This window comes from Cetorhinus maximus, chromosome 16, assembly GCF_964194155.1.
Source record: "Cetorhinus maximus chromosome 16, sCetMax3.hap1.1, whole genome shotgun sequence".
In the NCBI taxonomy this organism is placed as follows: domain Eukaryota; kingdom Metazoa; phylum Chordata; class Chondrichthyes; order Lamniformes; family Cetorhinidae; genus Cetorhinus; species Cetorhinus maximus.
The window spans coordinates 56,870,941-56,889,567 of record NC_135894.1 but is presented as its reverse complement, the minus strand read 5'-3'; the positions used below and the strand labels follow the sequence as shown (position 1 = coordinate 56,889,567).

Here is an 18,627-nt window from a genome sequence, read left to right as displayed (position 1 = left end):
CCTAAGGCCACCCAAGCCTTTACCATTTGGGGGTACGTAGTGATTTTGTACTTTATCAATTACTTCTGGAAATATGTTTACATGTAGGTTTATCCATTAAAAGTTTTAAACAGTTTACAGTGGTCATTTAGGTTCTCATTACTTCGAAGTTTTAAATTTCAGTAAGACAAAATCAGTTTTGTGACTCTCCCTTCTCTCACTGAAACTTAGTATTAAATTCAATCACATTATTGTCACTTATTGTCACAAAATGTGACATTATTGTCACTTTTCCAAAACATTCCCATACTGTCAGATCGTTCAACTCTGGTAATTTACTCGTCACTATACCTAGCATGGTCTGTTTTCAGTCAGTTCTAAAACATAGGCCAGAATTTTTCCCTTGTCGGGCGCGCTCAGGGAGCCGACTGCTGCCCACGATCGGATCTGCACCGTGGTTTCACCTGGGCGGGCCAATTGAGGCCCGCCCTGTGTGGATCGCAAGCGGCAGCGCTGACCGCTACCTGTGCGGGTGCGGGGGGGGGGGGGGAGCCAGGCTGAGCGCGCAGTTTACGCATATGCAAGAAAGAGTGCTTCAATCTCCCTGAGGCACGGAGCTGCCTCAGGGAGATTGAAGCACTTATTAAAAATTTAATAAGGACAGTAAAAATTTCATAAAACATGTCCCCTCATGTGACTCTATCACATGAGCTGGGACATGGGCCAGGATCTTTAGGTCGGCGAGCAGGGGGCAGGGCCCGCTTGCCAATGTGTAAAATGACACGGGATGACGTCGGGCAGAACTCCCGACGTCACTGCGTGTCATTACAATTTTCAGGTCTGCGGGGGAGCAGCCAAATCAGCAAAATTCTTCCCATGTTTTTAATTCAAAAATAAAGCTTTTATTTAATGTTTATTTGCTTTAGGAGACCTCATCCTGCTCGTGAATGAGGTTTCCTAAAAAATGTAAAGGCCGCTTGGCCTTTTCACCTGCCCGCCAACCATAAATTTGGACGGGGAGCGTAAATTTGAATTTAATTAGATTGTTAATGGCCTTAATAGGCTCTTAATTATTGGCGGGTGTGCAGTTGACTCTGGCGCACGCGCGCCGAACAAAATATGGTGAGACCGCGTGATGACATCGGGACGCACGTCATTTTATGCTCGGGCTTGTCAGGCGCGCGCGCGCCCACATGCTGAGAGTAATATTCTGCCCCTATTGTTCTAGAAAACAATTGCTATTACCTTTCTAGAAATTCATGTCCTTTGCTATTTGTTCTGCTTCTCCCAGTCTTTGTGAAAATCAAAATCTTCCAGGATAACTGCATTACTTTTACTATATGCTTCACTGGTCTCTGGTTTTACAGATCTCTCTCTCTTTCCTATTATATCATGACAATCAAGAAGTTTGTAGATAAGGCCCACTGAAGTCTTATATTAATTCTACCTGTAGTGTTTCCACTGCTGGATCATCCTTACTGAAATCCATTTTTTGTACCATTGTTAAATTAATATTGCTAATCTTCCTCCTTTCCCAATATCTATTTCTTTCCAAAGATCCTATAGCCTGGAATATTTGTCTCCCAATCATACTCTGCTCTCTGTAATACTATATCATATCCTTGAAGTGTCCTCATTCAAGAGCCTGTAATCACTGGACCTCCTGCAGTTTGGGTTAGTCATCTTGTATTGCGTATCAAATTATTGTGCAAACAGAGAAGCAGATTTAAAATGTTGAAGCTGAAGGAGCACATATAATGACATACATCTGGCAAATCTGCAGCTCATCATATATATCAGCAACTAATCCTGTGTACAACAAGAAGCTTCGTGAAGGACTTAAGAGGTTAATTTACCAGTAAGTGTCAGTTGCAAGTTTTGGTGTACCCTGCTCAAATAGTCATAGCAAGCAATGAAAGCTACAAGGTTGTTATTAGTCTGCAGTAAGTATGTACCAGGTTGAAAGGCAACACTTTGCAGTATGAATACTAAGCCAAGTGTGCATTATTGCTGTGTTGCCATTTCTTACACCTTTCTTAAAAGCTAATCCTGGAAGTCATTTTGACAGCATGCTACACTGCAGTCGTCGAAAGAAGGTACACTGAAGCAGCAAACAAGACACCTCATGAATCTAGAACAGTTCAAAGTACAACTGTTTCTTGTTTCATTGAGTGCAAACTTCTGACAACACTGATCCCATAGGCCAAGTTCAAGGCCAGAAAATCTACCTCATAATTCAGACATTTGTATCTTCCATGTTTATGGTAACCAAGATGTTGATTGCATCCAACTTGCTATCTATCCCCATCAGAAGAATAAATAACACAGCAATGGCACAGGTTTTGTGCAACTGTTATCTTTAAATCAATTTAATAGCACACGCTGTACAAGTAGGTACTGAATAGAAATAATGGAGGAGACCTATTAATGTTGCCTAATATGTATTTTCTAGAAGAAGACTTTATTTGATACTTTGTTACACAATTCTTAATGAAATGTGCACAATTTGGGATCAAAAACATGAGGAATTTCTCAAATCATTTTTTCAGGCGAGGTACATTCCATGGACAACAGGTTATTCCAATATCCATGTTGCAACAGGTCAGATTGTTTAAATATGATTTTGAAGGAAGCAATATAAATCATCTCTTTTTTATTAGTTCATGGGACGTGGGCATCGATAGCAAGGCCTGCAATTATTGCCCATTCCTGTAGGTATACCCACAGTGCTGTTAGGAAGAGAGTTCCAGGATTGTGATGCAATAACAGTGAAGGAATGGCGATATATTTCCAAGTTAGGGTGGTTTGTGACTTAGAGGGAAACTTGGAGGTGATGGTGTTCCGATGCGCTTGCTACCCTTGTTCTTCTAGGTGGCAAAGATCGTTGGTTTGGAAGGTATTGGTGAAGGAGCACCAGCAAGTTTCTGCAGTACAGTTGTAGATGGTACACACCACTGAGACTGTGTGCCAGTGATGGAGGAACTGAACAGAAGTGGTGGATGGAGTACCATCAAGTTGACTGGTTTGTCCTGGATGTTGTCAAGCTCACCCAGGCAATCCCACATTCCATCACTTGTGGACAGGCTTTGCAGAGTCGAGAGCTGAGTTACTCGCCACAGAATTCACAGAATCTAACCTACTCTTGTCGCCAGAGCATTTATGTGGCTGATCCAGTTAAGCCTCTGGTCAATGATAACCCCTAGGATGCTGAAGGTGGAGGTTTCAGTGATGGTAGTGCCATTGAATGTCAAGAGCAGATGGTTAGAGTCTCTCTTGTTGGAGATGGTCCTTGCCTGGTACATGTGGCATGAATGTTACTCATGTGACACACTTATTATTACGTTTATTCAGTTATTCTGCAATCATTGCATACTTGTATTGATTAGTTTTTTTCTAAGATGTTAATAAACCACATTATGTTCATAATCACAAATATTTAAAAATTAAATACCTTTAATATTGGAAACATCAATCTTGAGTTTCTTCAGTTTTTCACATGCTTTCTCAATACACTCAAAAACAGAGTGCAAAATCTCCTTGGGATCCTCTTCTACCCACCTATAGAAAAAATCAAATAAAATCTTTTGATTAATGAATAGATACAAAAACACAAGAAAGGACAGGTAAAGACTAGCTGGTCATTGAACCTATCCTGGTGCAACTTATGCACACCATCACTCTCATCTGTGTCTGCACCCCTACTCATGCATTAAATACCACAGAAAAAGAAATAAACCTTAGGCATAGGGGAAAAAAAACACTCGGGCCTGAATTTTTCAGGTGATGGGCGGGATCGGCAGGAGCGGGCATGAGTGGTCGCAGAGGCGATCGGCTTCGCGCCGCCATTTTACATGGGCGGGCCAATTAAGGCCCGCCCAGCGTAATACTCAAACTGTAGCGCTCAGCGTTACCTGTGCAGGTGGGGGGAAAGAGGGAGAGTCTGGGCCAGTGCTCTTTTGCACATGTGCGCGAAAGAGCGCTTCAATCTCCCTGTGGCACGGAGCTGCCTCAGGGAGATTGAATCGATATCGAAATAATTAAAATGATGTAAAAATTTATTTCAACATGTCCCCTCATGTGTCATATGAGATGGGACACGTTTTGATATTTAGGAAAAGTTTTTTTATTTAATAAAAGCTTTAGGAAACCTCATCCCGCTCGTGGATGAGGTTTCCTAAAAAATGTGAAGGCTGCTTGGGCTTTTCGCCTGCCCACCAGCCTTAAAGTTGGATGGTCAGCGTTAACAATTACTTTCTTAATGGCCTTAATAGGCCCGTTACATATTGGCGGGCGCATAGCCGACTCCGGTGCGTGCCCGCCAATCGAAATATCATGGGACTGCGCGATATGACGTTGGGGCACACGCCCAACGTCATCGCACATCATTTTACGTGTTGGCATGTCGGGCCCACCTGCGCACGCTGACTGAAAAATCCTGCCCTTGCAAATTTCTCACTGACCCCAAAAGTAAAAGCAAGTTCCAGGAAATAATATTACATGCATGATAGATTCCCCCCCACTGACCCATCTACCTTCTATGTGCTGTCATTTTGGCTCGTCTGAGGAATTCAGCCAGCTAGCTCCCTTTTAAGTGCTTGCAGCGAATCCTCACTGACTGATTGTGCCAAAAACTTGTTCTATAAATGAACAATGCTACAAAGAGATGTACCACCTAGTATTTAACCTAATTTATGCCTTATAACTTGTACTTAGTTTCCAGTCCTCCTTAACATACCTAGATGGAATAGCTTTCCTCGGCCTCAATAGGCTCTTAATGGGTCCTGTGGACGACCAGCCCTGTCGCCTTCCCCCGTCCACGCCCATCACTGAAAATATGGTCCAGAGCAGGATGGAGCCAGGGAACTGGCATGTCAGCTATTTTGAGCACCTGTCTGCCTCTATTCCCAGCCTCAGTGGGGGCTCAAAATCCTTTCCTACAACTCTATCTTGGAAAACTTGGTGGGAGCTCTGGATAAATTGGGTGTGAACTGGACAAGAACTGAGAATATGTCCACAGACAGAGGACCCTCAAAGGTGAGCTAGAAAGCTGGAGTTGCGGCAAAATTAAAACATATTCACAACTTGGTGAGACAAACCTGAACTGATAGCCTCAGTCGTGTCATTATTTTCCAAATGTTGATATCATGTTTCATACTAAGAAATGAAATATATTGGGGTGCAGCAAGGACAGTAAATAAAAGCTAAATGCAAGAAAGTAGCAAATGGGTGAATTTTATCTATTTCAATAATTTTTAATGAATATTGTCAGTGCCAGGTATCAGATCCTTGTTGCTGTGGCCCTCATCTGTACCTTTTTCAGAGTGTCCATAATCACCCATCATGCAAAAGGATCAAAACTGGGCACTATTCTGCATGAGATCTGACCAAGGCCCTGTACATGAAGAAAGAACAATGCCCCTATTTTATATTTAATTATGTTGGCAGTAAATTTTAACAACATTCATGCTTTAGTTGCATACCTTCAATGACAATTTCACTATAATGTACTGATCCTTCTGCCACTTAGCAGCTTTAAGGTACCCATCCCTGCATCTTATACATTTCTCTGGAGTTACCCTTATCCAGGTGTTGAGTTAAAATGGATAAGTGTTCCAAAGACAGGTTGTACCTTTTTAATTTAACGGGGGAGGCGGTGGCATAGTGGTATTGTCACTAGACTAGTGTTTCAGAGACCCAGGGTAATGCTCTGGGACCATGGTTCAAATCCTACCACAGCAGATGGTGAAATTTGAATTCAATAAAAATCTGGAATTAAAAGTCCAATGATGACCACAATTGATGATGGCTGATTGTTGTAAAAACCCATCTGGTTCACTAATGTCCTTTAGAGAAGGAAATCTTCTGTCCTTACCTGGTCTGGTTTACATGTGACTCCAGACCCACCAGTAATGTGGTTGACTCTTAAATGCCCTCTGAACAAGGGCAATTAGGGATGGGCAATAAATGCTAGCCTAACCAGTGATGCCCACATGCCATGAATGAATAAAAAACATAGCCAAGGTTTGATGCCATGGCATCACCCCATTTCAAATTGTCTGAGACACCGTCTCAAGTGCATCACACCACATTTATCTATATTGAAGGAAATATGCCAACACATTTGGATCCGCTTGCAATCTATTTCTCACCTAATATACAAACATCTTTGCATTATCTGACAATTGAAACTGTTTCAATTTGATCATAACACTTAGGCCAAATAGAAATATGATCAAGCATGACTGTTGAGAAAGAATGTCTTTACTGTAAGGCACAGAGATCAGTCTGACACTGCTTAATTCAAAATGGCAGAAGTAAGAGTTTCCAAGACTAGCATGGGGTCTAACAGAATCATTAGTAGCTCTCTGTTTGAATGTCCAGGAACCCTGGGATCAGAAAACAGGAGGAAGGTGTTCTTTCATAACGTTCAGTTCCAGGAAAAGGGCAGACTGTTCTGCCTCCAGGCCATTATCAGCTGGCAAAGTACATGTCACTCAGCACGAGTCAGCTCCAGTAACAAGTAGGGCAGTACTAATTGGTGCCCTTCAGCAAAATATTCATAGTTGAAGGATATCTACTTTTGTAATGTTTTTTCAAGAATGATAATTTTCATGTATGGAATCTTGTCCCATCTAATACAGGCCAAGAACTCAGAGTCATAGAATTATACAGCTCAGAAACAGGCCCTTCGGCCCATCGTGTCCATGCTGGCCATCAAGCACCTATCTATTTTAATCCCATTTTTCAGCACTTGGCCTGTAGCCCTGTATGCTATGGTATTTATTTCAAGTGCTCATCTAAATACTTCTTAAATATTGTCAGGGTTCCTACCTCTACCACGCCCTCAGGCAGTGTGTTCCAGATTCCAAAAACCCTCTGGGTGAAAAAATGCTTCCTCAAATCCCCTCTAAACCTCCTGCCCCCTTCCTTAAACCTATGCCCCTTGGTTATTGACAACTCCGCTGAGGGGAAATGTTTCTTCCTAACTACCCACTCTATGCCCCTCATAATTCTGTATACCTCTATCAGGTCCCCCCAACATTCCTAGCCTATCCAGTCTCTCTTCATAGATTAAACACTCCAGCCCGGGCAACATCCTGGTGAAGCTCCTCTGCACTCTCTCTCCAATGCAATCACATCCTTCCTATTGTGTAACGACCAGAACTGCAAACAGTGCCCAGCTGTGGCCTAACTCGCATTTTATACAGCTTCAACATAACCTCCCTGCTCTTATATTCCATGCCTCGGGATCTATGGACATGTACACCAAGATCCCTCTGATCCTCTGAACTTCTGAGGATCCTACCATTCACTGTGTATTCTCTTGTTGTGTTAGTCCTCCCAAAATGCATCAACTCACACTTCTCAGGATTAAATTCCATTTGCCACTGCTCTGCCCATCTTACCAGCCCATCTATATCATCCTGTAATCTAAGGTTTTCTTTCTCACTATTTACGACACCACCAATTTTCGTGTCATTTGCGAATTTACTGATCATACCTCCTATATACACACAACTAAATCATTAATGTACACTGCAAACAGCAAGGGTCCCAGCACCAATCCCTGCTGTACACCACTCGTCACAGGCTTTCAATCACAAAAACAACCTTCAACCATCACCCTCTGCCTCCTGCCACTAAGCCAATTTTGGATCCAATTTGCCAAATTGCCCTGGATCCCATGGGCTCTTTCCTTCTTGCCCATTCTTCCAGGAGGACCTTGTCGAAAGCCTTAGTGAAGTCCATGTAGACTACATCAACTGCACTACCCTCATCTACACAACTAGTCACCTCCTCGAAAAATTCAATCAAATTTGTTAGACAAGATCTCCCAATGACAAAGCCATGCTGACTATCCCTGCCTCTCCAAATGGAGATTAATCCTGTCCCTCAGAATCTTTTCCAATAGTTTCCCTACCACTGATGTGAGACTCACTGGCCTGTAATTACCAGGTTTATCCCTACAACCCTTTGTGAATAAAGGTACCACATTCACTGTCCTCCAGTCCTCTGGCACCTCTCCTGTGGCAGAGAAGATTTGAAAATTAGTGTCAGAGCCCCTGCAATCTCCCCTGTTGCCTCACATAGCAGCCTGGGATACATCTCATCTGGACCTAGAGATTTATCCACTTTTAAACCCACTAAAACCACTAATACCTCCTCCCTTTCAATGTTAATTTGTTCAAGTATATCACAGTTCCCCTCCCTGATTTCTACACCTAAATCATCCTTCTCCATAATGAACACAGATGAAAATTAATCATTTAAAACCTCACCTACGTCCTCCAGCTCCACGCACAGATTGCCACTTTGGTCCCTAATGGGCCCTACTCATTCCCTGGTTATCCTCTTGCCCTTAATATATTTATAAAATGCCTTGGGATTTTCCTTTCTCTTGCCCACCAGTGTTTTTTCATACCCCCTCTTGGCTTTCTTACTTTTTTAGGTGCCTCCCCCTACACTTTCTATACTCTTCTAGGGCTTCTGCTGTTTTCAGCCCTCTGTATCTGCCATAAGCAATGTCCCTTGACATCCAGGATTCCCTGGACTTGTTGGTCCTACCCTTCACCTTTACAGGAACATGCTGGCCCTGAACTCTCACTATTTCCTTTTTAAATGACTCCCACTGGTCTGATGTAGACTTCCTACAAGTAGCTGCTCCCAGCCCACTTTGGCCAGATCCTGTCTTATTACATTAAAATCGCCTGCCCCCAGTTCAGGACCTTTATTTCCAGTCCATCTTTGTCCTTTTCCATAACTACCTTAAATCTTACAGTGTTATGGTCACTATCCCCAAAATGCTCCCCCACTGACACTTCCACCACTTGCCTGGCTTCATTGCCTAAGATTAGGTCCAGTACAGCCCCATCTCTTGTAGGATTTTCTACGTGCTGGCCCAAAAAGCTCTCCTGGATGCACTTTAAGAATTTCGCCCCCTCTAAGCCTTTCACACTATGACTATCCCAGTCAATATTGGGGAAGTTGAAATCACCTACTATTATTACCCTATTATTTTTACACTTCTCTGATATTTGCCTAAATGTCTGTTCCTCTATTTCCCCCTGACTGTTTGGAGGCCTATAGTACACTCCCAGCAAAGTGATTGCCCCCTTTTTGTTTCTAAGTTCTACCCATATGGCCTCATTTGGAGGAACCTTCTAAGAACTCCTAGTGATTGTCCCTAATCCGATGAGATGCAAAACCAAGATACAAGAAAAGGCATCTGAAAACACAAGGAAGTATGAATAGGAACAGGAGTAGGCCAACGTCCAATCAAGCCTGATCCGCGCCATTCAATAAGATTACAACTGCTTATCTATCTCAAATCCACTTTCCTGCCCTATCCCTATTGTCCCTTAATTCCCTTAGTGTTCAACAATCTATCGATCTCAGTCTTGAATATACTCAGCGATTGAGCATCCACAAGCCTCTGGGGTAGAGGATTCTAAAGATTCACAACACACCGAACAAAGACATTTTTCCTCATCTGTCTTAAATGGCTGTTCCCTTATCCTGACCCCTTGTTCTAGACCCTCCAGCCAGAGGAACTGTATCAATCATGCCATCTGTCAATTATTGTAAGTATTTAAGCTTTCAGTACAAGTTTTAAAACCAGAAGAATGCAAATCCATTATTCTTTAGGACACTGACCAGGGCCTGTCAGCATAATGAAAAAAATTCTGAAGTCAATGAAATTTGTAGCGAATGAAAATTGCAATAACACCAGCTGAAAAAACAAACAAGAGATTTGAAAAAGTCAGGGTTGAAGTGCTTAATACTTGATTTCTGCCACTGGCAGCAGAAGGAAACTAGTGTTTTGAACTAAGGAACCCATTACTTTCCTTACTACATTGAGACTGGACGGTTGGAAGGACTGCACAAATGAGGCATCCTCATCAGTTCCGAAGAAGAGTCATTTTCAATTTGAAACATTAAATCTGTTTCTCTCTCCACAGATGCTGCCAGGCTTGTCGAGTTTTTCCAGCACTTTCAGTTTTTATTTCAGATTTCCAGCATCCACAGTATTCTACTTTTATCTTCAATATGGAAATGTTTTGAAAGGATGTTGTTCCTTCCGGCTGGGTTACCGTGGACCCATGAATACCTGGGATCCTTTAAAAATGGCAGTCGGTACCCAGAAGTCCCACCTCCATTCCCGGCAGATCCCATTTTTGCTGGAGGGGAAAGGGGGTGGGCCGTAAAGCACAGGTACGACTTACGAATCAGCTGTGCAATTTAACAAGACATACAGATCCGATTTTTACACCAGAAGTGGCCTCAACCTGCAGCGTTGTGTTCCATGACTTTCTGGTGGAAATGTAAACGCTCATGAAGGATGGATAAGATATGTAGAGCTGTCAAGTTATTTAAATCCCCTGCCCTTTAAATTAAAAAAAAACTGCTTGCCTGTGTCTGAGTGGAAATAAAATCTGTTCTAGCAGTTTTAGATGCTTGTTGACATAGCCCCAAGTGCTATCATTATAATATAATTACTGCTTGATTGCTTCCACAACCTGCCGTCATCACAGTGGGGGGGGTTATAAATTAAGTTTGATTGACAGCTCAAAGTGGTTATTAAAGGGTGAGGTGTCTTTGATTCGGTATTATAAATACAAATATTTGTTTTATAAGAGATTAAGTACTTGAGGGGATTTAAATGCATTAAATAGGCTTCCGTGAATTAGAGTGTATTTTTATGTAGTGAAGTCTTTAATAGATACTTAGGACAGAATTTTACCCTTGACGTATGGGATCAGCGGGGACGGTCGGGAATCCGCCTGCTATCGGCAGCGCTCTGCGATTTTACACAGGTAGGCCAATTAAGGCCCACCCAGTGTGATACACGGTCTGGAATGTGCGCAAAGGGGAAGGCGAGGGTATGATGTCCGCCGGGTCTAATGGCGGCCGGGCGGCCAATTCAAACGTGGCCTCGGCAGTCCCTGGAAGGCTGCCACAGAAGGACGTAACGGGTGGACAGGGCAGGCAGGGGGGCAGGCCGGCGGAGCAGTTGGCCCCACGTTTTTCAGATGAGTATCTCGCAGCCCTCCTGGAGGAGGTGGCAGCGAGGAGATGAACCCTTGTCCCCAGGGACGGGAGGAGGAGGAGCACCCCCCACCCCACCCCAACCCCCCATATCATCAAAAATACGTGGGAGGTGGCAGTATCCAGGGTCAGCAGCCACAGCGTGGTGAGGCGCACATGGGCCCAGTGCTGGATGCACTTCAATGATCTGCTGCGATCAGGAAGGGCGAGTACCGTCACTTTGCAGAACAGTTAAGAGCTGCCCACCTCCTCCTGTGGACCTCAGAGGTGTTACAGCGTGAGTGCCAAATGTCAATGAGGCAGGAGCTGGCCAAGGGGGTGAGCCCTGGCTGCTTGGACCGAGTGCCTTGGGGCTCCAGGTTCACGAATCGACTGAGCCCTGCGAGGCGTTCCTCATGTGGGATTGGCCAGGCTGCAATGGCGCTGCAGGTAGAGAGTGGACTAATCAATGCTCCTCTACCCTTTCAGGAGAAAACATCCCATAACAAAGCTGAGATGTCATGTACCGGCGGGGGACCCCCACACCTCCTCATCCTCTCACGGTATGAGCAGGAGGCCCTGGAGCTGGAGAGGCGCCATGCACCTTGGTCAAGCAGCCACAGTGAGGTTTGGGTGCCAGAGGAAGGTAAGAGTGCAGTGCACTGAGGTGAGAATGTCGGTTATTGCTACCATTCCAGTGTAGTCTCTATATTGATGTGAGCCTGGAATCCCCATTGATAATCGAAAGTCGAGGGTGCAATGATGCAGATCTCTGCCTCATCAGGGTGCCAGGCATGCACAGTGACAGTTTCATGACAAACTAATGACATGTCCTTCTTCTCCCTTTTAGGCTCACCAGCAGTTCATTATGAGGAGCCTGAAGGCCCACTCCTGACCCCTGAGGGCCACCATGCTCACCACGCACCTGCGTCACACCCTCTTTGTCAAGCAGCACCTCGGTGGGCATAACATCGCCGTGTAGTCTATCGGTGCACATTGGTGAGGGCACTTCACACTTGCTTGAGGTGCAGACGGAGACAGAGAGTGCCCAGGGTGTTGGCAGTCAGTGGACTGCTGGGGACCAGGACAATGCTCAGTCGATGGTTAATGATGGGCCTCTGGAGTGCGCCCTGAGGCAGCAGATGCTGGGCGTCCAACAGGGTCTGTGAGAGGATCTGGCGGAGATACATGAAGGAATGCGTGCCATGGTGTCCATTGTGGAAGAGTCCGAGCATAAGCAATGCGTTGACCCTCATGGCCGGACGCAATGCCTCCTCCATGGAGAGAGTGGTGACTCTCATCCTCCAGGGACTCAATCAAGGGTTCCTGGGGATGCGCTCGGTCCTGCAAGCCATCACACCAGTGATGACCTCAGCTGGTCAGTCTCAGTGTGGGAGATGGCTTGGGCACTCAGTATCCCAGCTAGGTGACCATCCATCAATGGTGAGCAGGGAGGTCTAAAGCAACCTGATGTTGGCACATGAGCTGCCTGTTGTTTCTGCGGGCTCCTCTCAGGGCACTCCGGATGATGACAACAGCTCCATTGCCCCTCTGCCAGTGACCGTGGCATCTGATGAGCCTGCGGCTACAAGGGAGATGCCAGCCGTGGCACTGGCCGCTCCCTCCCAGGTGGGGCCAGCACAGGCTCCATGGGCCAGAGGACGCCCGCCAAGGCCATCAAGACCAACAAGACAGCAGAGTGAGCAGGCTGTCTCCAATGCCAGCGAGGGGGAGCACCTAGACATAGCACCCGCAAGCGAAAACTTAGAGCACCTTAAGCACAACACGGGCTTATCACGGGTGATATTTGCTTCCCCCATTTTTCTTCATTTTTAAATGGTGTGATGGGAAATAGCAGTTCATGTTAACATTCACAAGTAAATGATACGTTATTTGTGCAACTGGCCTCTGTACGCTTTATTTGTTCTGTAGCTGCAGGGTAGGCCATGATGTTATGATGGACGTGTGTCCCCTGAAACTTTATTGCAAACGCACATATTTTATGTTGTTGACCAAGGAACTGGTCCTGTCAGGGATCGAGTATGGAGCCTGCAGCCCTGGCATGTGGTGGTGGTTCTTATTTAGTAGTCTAGCTGAAGGAGTGTTGGATCAAAACCTCCTGGGTGTCCCTGCCTCCCTGCAGGTTAGCTAGGTCGATGTCTATGCCCTCAGCGTTCTCCTCGCCGTGCTCGTCTTCGGACTCACTACTGGACTCATCATCTGTTGCCTGTGCAGTTGCGTCAAGATCTTCTTCCTCCACTGTGTCCCCCCTTGTCAGTGCCAGGTTGTGGAGAGCGCAGCATGCAACCACTATCAGTGACACATGATCTGGGGGCTATTGGAGCGCGCCCCCGAACGGTCTAGGCATTGGAAGCGCAAGTTGAGAAGACCTATGGTTCTCTCTATCACCACCCTTGTGGAGGCATGGTTCCTGTTGTACCACTGCTTGGCCTCTGTTCTTTAGTGGCAGAGAGGCGCCATGAGCCTTTTGAGGGGGATAGCCCTTGTCACCCAGCAGCCATCCATCCAGTCTGGCTGGAGCACTGAAAAGCCTCAGCACCTGGGAGCGCCTGAGGATGTAAGCGTCATGGGAGTTGCCTGGGTATCTTTCACACACTTGCAGAATCTGCATCTTGTGATCATGTTGCACGTTTATGGAGTGGAATCCCTTCCTGTTGACGAAGGCTCTGGGCTCACCCGCTGGCGCCTTGATGGCCACATGTCGATTGCACCCTGGATGCGGGGGAATCCAGCAATCACTGCGAAGCCTCTGGCTCACACTGTCTGACTGGCCTAGTCCGTGTGGTATTGAATGAAAATCAATACATGCCTGAACACTGCATCTGTCACCAGTTTGATGCAACTATGGACAGCTGATTGGAACACTCCACAAAGATTCCCCACTGACCCGTGGAAAGAGCCGGAGGCATAGAAGTTGACCTTCAGCCACTAGCATGGAGTGTCCACCCACACAGTAGGAGCTGATCTCAGGGCCGATTCTCTGACAGATAGAGGTCACTGTCTCCCTTGAGAGACAAAGCCTCCGTCGGCATTGCACCCCAGACATATTGAGGTAGCTGCATCGCCGTCTGTAAACACTGGCAGCAGAATAGTGGCGTCTTCTGCGGCCCTTTCTACCCTGGATTTCCTGTTGGCCCTGCACCCTTTGTGCCTGCGCCTCTCCCCTCACAGCTGAATAGGACCTGGCCTCCTCCCACTTCTGGCCCTCTCTTCCTCCTCAGAGGAGGTGCCTCCAGCGGAGACCACAGTCACCATTACCAGGGTAAGGGAAGGCTGTCTGATACCTGGAAGGCTCCATGCGGTTTGAATCCTCCGGGGGCCTGGAAAAGAACAGTTGAGTCCTGAATTGAAGCCTCTAAAATATCAGAATGCAGCTCTGAAGCAAAATGAAGCTGTCCTGTCCACAGAAGCAATCAGCAGCAAGTGATATCCTAAACTCCTCACTAATCGCTTTGACACAGCCAATGACCCCTCTTATCCCACCCATGGATGAGGTTTTGCAAATTGTGGCCTGCCCGCCTACCTGTTTTGCCTGTGCGATGGCCTAAAAATCACATGGGCTACGCAAAGTTGGAGACAATTAGTGTCTCAAGGGCCTAAACTGGCCACTCAATTAATGGCTGGTGCACCTCCATCGCCATTGCATGCCCACCTAGCGAAATATCACAAGAGTGTGCGTTGACGTCGGCACACTCAAGCGACATCAAAGCACTTTATTTAACGCTCGAGCGGGTCAGGTGTGCACCAACTCCCCAAACTAAAAACTCTGCCCTTAAGAGTTTTATTTTCTCTCAACATGGCTCCTGAGGCTGTGCATGGTGGATGCTGGGTGAGTAGGCATGGAGGGGGTAAGGGACCCGTGGAGACTCTGGGGTCCTTTAAAAATGGCGGTGGTGGTGGGTGGAGGGCATGGTTTGGCATGAGTTGGCATTAAATTGGCATAGAGGCTATAAGGGGCCAAAGGGATGAGTGGGGTCATGGGTTGACACTAGATTGGTATAGGAGCTGTCAAGGGCCATCGGGGGTGGATGGAGGAACATGGGTTGGTATGGAGGGTATGAGGGGCCTTTGGGGGTAGAGGGGCATGGGTTAGCATGGAGGGTATGAGGGGCAATGGGGGTAGGTGGGGGGACATGGGATTGTATGAGTTGGCATGGATAGGACATGGGGAGTGGGAGGGTGAGAAAGAGTGAAGGCTAAGGGGTAAAGGGCCTAATATTTGATGACACAACTCAGACAAAGACCCAGAGAACTGAGGCAGGCCTTTTAACCAACCTGCCTCACTTGGTACTTGGCAGCCCTTGTGGCCACCTCTGATCTGCGTCCATGGGTGGTGGGCCTGACTCTATCCCGCAGCCACCACTCCGAATAAAAATTTGAAAATTGCACTGTTCAGGAAAACCTTTTCCCATAGTGGGTTCGCCGAGCTGGGATGTCCTGACTTGAGCTCCCCATCTCTAAGATGAAAATCCAGCCCTTCAAATTTTTGCCCTTTTCAGAATTATATCATTTTGAAAAGCCTAACAAGATTTGGAATATTTGAACTTCAAACTGACAACAGGTTTAGGGAACTTTCAATCTTTCTTGATCAAATGATTTAGCACCTTCTCAGTTCATATGTGAGTACTGGAAATAGCACTATTACAGAAATAAAGCAATTTAGATATCATATTTACTCAGTATAGACCCTGGATGGCCAAAATGGAAAATATTTGATTCACTAGAACTAATTACCTCGACCTTGATGAACATAGTTGGAATTGTATGGCCATCTGAGGCAAAGTGGTCACAAAGTCTGGGAGCTATTCAGAAGTCCAACGTAGAAGAAAATCAAGAATCTACAAAGCATGATTTGATGCAGAGCAGAAAGCAGATTATCACTCAATTATGTGGACAGGAAGGAAAGAGTTTGACTTTGGTGATGGGAATTTGAAGAAAGAAAAAACTAGGAGAGAAGACTAATGAAGATGGAGATGCAAATAAGGTGGGTGGAGTGATAGTGGTAGTTTGCTAAACAAAGAGTTAAAATAATCTAATCTGTGAAAATAGAAGCCACTTGGCTGAGTTCAGTTAAGTGCACTACATACTATCAATCTAGTGTATTCAAAAAGATGAGCGCATTCAGAATGATACCTTCTCGCAGATTTAACTGATCATTGTTGAAGCTTGGTAAATTATACAACTGATGTATTAAACAGTTGGCATTGAATAACTAGAAAATTTAAAACCTTTGATTTACCATATGTGGTCACACTTAATGTGTGAAGTTTGCAACAGTGTTAGCACAAAAGCATCATAGATCAGGAAGTCATGCTGAACCGTTACTGGTATGCTGTAAATTGATGGAGTTGTCTAACATTGTATTGAGTAAAGACATAAAATATGTTCCATTTACCAAATGAGTTTTAAAATAAACAGGAAATTCTGTCAGCAAGAAAAACAATTGAGAAAACTATAAAATGCAACTGAAGCTCTTACCCTGCTTGTGGAAGTTTCTGTAAAACTTCTATTTTGTGTTGAACAACTAGTTTGGCTGTCTTCGGATTAAAGACCTGTGAAGTGGTTGTTAAATCGTGTCAGTTTCTTCAAAGTATCAAACAGACAATAAAATTAATTTGTCAGAGAAACATCAATGAAAAATAGCAAAATCACATAAGCTAAACACTTCAAAATAAATTAAATTTTGAAACATATTTGCAATTAGCCACTTGACAGTACAGAACTTGAGTATTGCTGAAAAAAGACATGTTGTTGAAGTTTTTCATCTTGCACTCATCAGCACAGACTTGCAAGAATATGAAATCTAAAGGGAACAACAATTTATACTGCATGAGGAGAGGGTGCTGACTGGTAGAGGCATTGCTGTGGAGAATGCACCAGCGAACAGTTAACTGCCAAGCTTTTGTTTAAATTCAAACCAGGCAGGTTGACTGATTGTTCAAGGCACTGCCATGGGGAATGAACCAGGGAATGGCTGTCCCTCAAGTTTTAGTTAAGTTAAAAAAGGTGCAATGTGTGGACATGCTCTTTCTGTTTGCAAAGGACAGAGCCTTGTGTGTGAATATATGTGGCTTCTAGGACATCATTGAGGCTCCTGCAAAAGGTAAGCAGGAGCCTCAAGTTAGCATTCAAAAGTCATGGAACTGGGAAACCTGACCTTCAGCCCACACTTCGGGGAAAAGGGATGGAGCGGGGGTGGGGGGAGTGTGAGGCAGCTAATCTGCTCTCTCGAGGCAGGCTGGCAATTAAAATACTTGTATAATGCTACATGTCTACATGTCCAAGGTTTTATCTATGTTCCAAATTGAACCAAGAAAGCTGACAGCTGAAGGAATAAGAGAATGACTGGATATAACAACTAAATGTCTTTCCAGCACTGCTCATTTGAAAAATTGAAGAGGCAGTGTTTCCCCCAGCTCCCTCCCTACCCCACCCCCTCAAGCTCAACCGCTTCTATCCCCATGTTCAGACCTTCTCCCAGCGCTGTGTAATCGGAATCCCCTGATGTCCCACTCACCACCTGCCTCCTCCGATTTCTGATTCCTTCCACCCCGGCAATGGCTGGCATTAGGTTGGGACTATATGCCAAAGATCTACCTGGCTGACAGTCAACCTCTCTAGGTTGTAACTGGGAAACTGTGCCAATTTGATTTTTTAGAAAAAAAGAAATCCAGCTGTTAAATTCGACACTGCCTCTGAGTAATATGTACACTCGGGTTTCCTGGCTGCTAAACCTCCCACCGGTTGTTATTCGGACCAATGAGTCTGTTAATACATTTCAGTGAGGATTTTGTAATTTGGTGTAATATCTTAATTCACTTGCACTTAGCAGAAGATGCTACCAGGAAAACCTCCATCTAGGACAGTGGCCAATTGATTTGAAGCTTAATTGACAAATCTCTGGACACAGGAAACTGGGGAAGAGTCAGACATGGGTGAAATTGGAAAAGAAAATCGGGCATGACGTAAAATAGGGTGCTGATTCACTACAAGCCTAATTTTAACCTCCAAGTTTTTTTGTTTCCTATCCAGCTAAGAAGGTAAAGTCTGCAGAAAATTAGAATAGAACTCAAACATGGAGGAAAGACATCCTGCTATTTATTTATTGCTGACAAGTTTTAGAGAAATTGTTAGTCAGCATATTCAGCCCGTTAACCAAAAATAAAAATAACCCAATATCCCTATGTTAAAAGGAGGAAATGAAATAGATTTAAATTAATTGTATACATCGCTGGCTGGGATTTTCCGCTCCTGTTCGGCGACGGACATCAGCAGAGAAGGAGAAGATTGCAGTAGAGGCGCCTGGCTCACCAAAGGGAGCAGCAAAACCCTCAAGTCCAAGGGCCAGCAGGGCCCCCTCTGGACGCAGAGGATGAGGCTCACAGAAACATTTTGCATAGGTAGCTTGAAAGACCGAAAGTGCACAGAACTTGCATGTCTTATCTGCAGATGAGCGACGAGAGACATTGTCCCTGATGCCTCTGCATGCCAAGGAACCTGGTGACTCTCTTTTGCCACATTCTCCAGGAATTGGCGCCATGGGGACTAGGAGAGCATCCATTGCCAGTGGTTCTGAAAGTAATGGCTTAACTCAACTTCTAC

The 18,627-nt window shown here is 45.1% G+C and overlaps 1 protein-coding gene across 4 annotated transcripts in view; it reads right to left on the bottom strand.

Annotated features, from left to right (window-relative positions):
* Positions 1-18,627, bottom strand: part of LOC144691599 (glycerol kinase 3) — a 149,967-nt gene that overhangs the window by 82,952 nt on the left and 48,388 nt on the right. For all 4 annotated transcript variants that reach the window (XM_078559850.1, XM_078559849.1, XM_078559848.1 and 1 more), the window contains exons 2-3: positions 16,504-16,577; positions 3,431-3,537 (exon numbers count right to left, since the gene is read on the bottom strand). In XM_078559850.1, the coding sequence (XP_078415976.1) occupies positions 3,431-3,537; positions 16,504-16,577 (181 nt within the window). The remainder of the gene's footprint in view (positions 1-3,430; positions 3,538-16,503; positions 16,578-18,627) is intronic.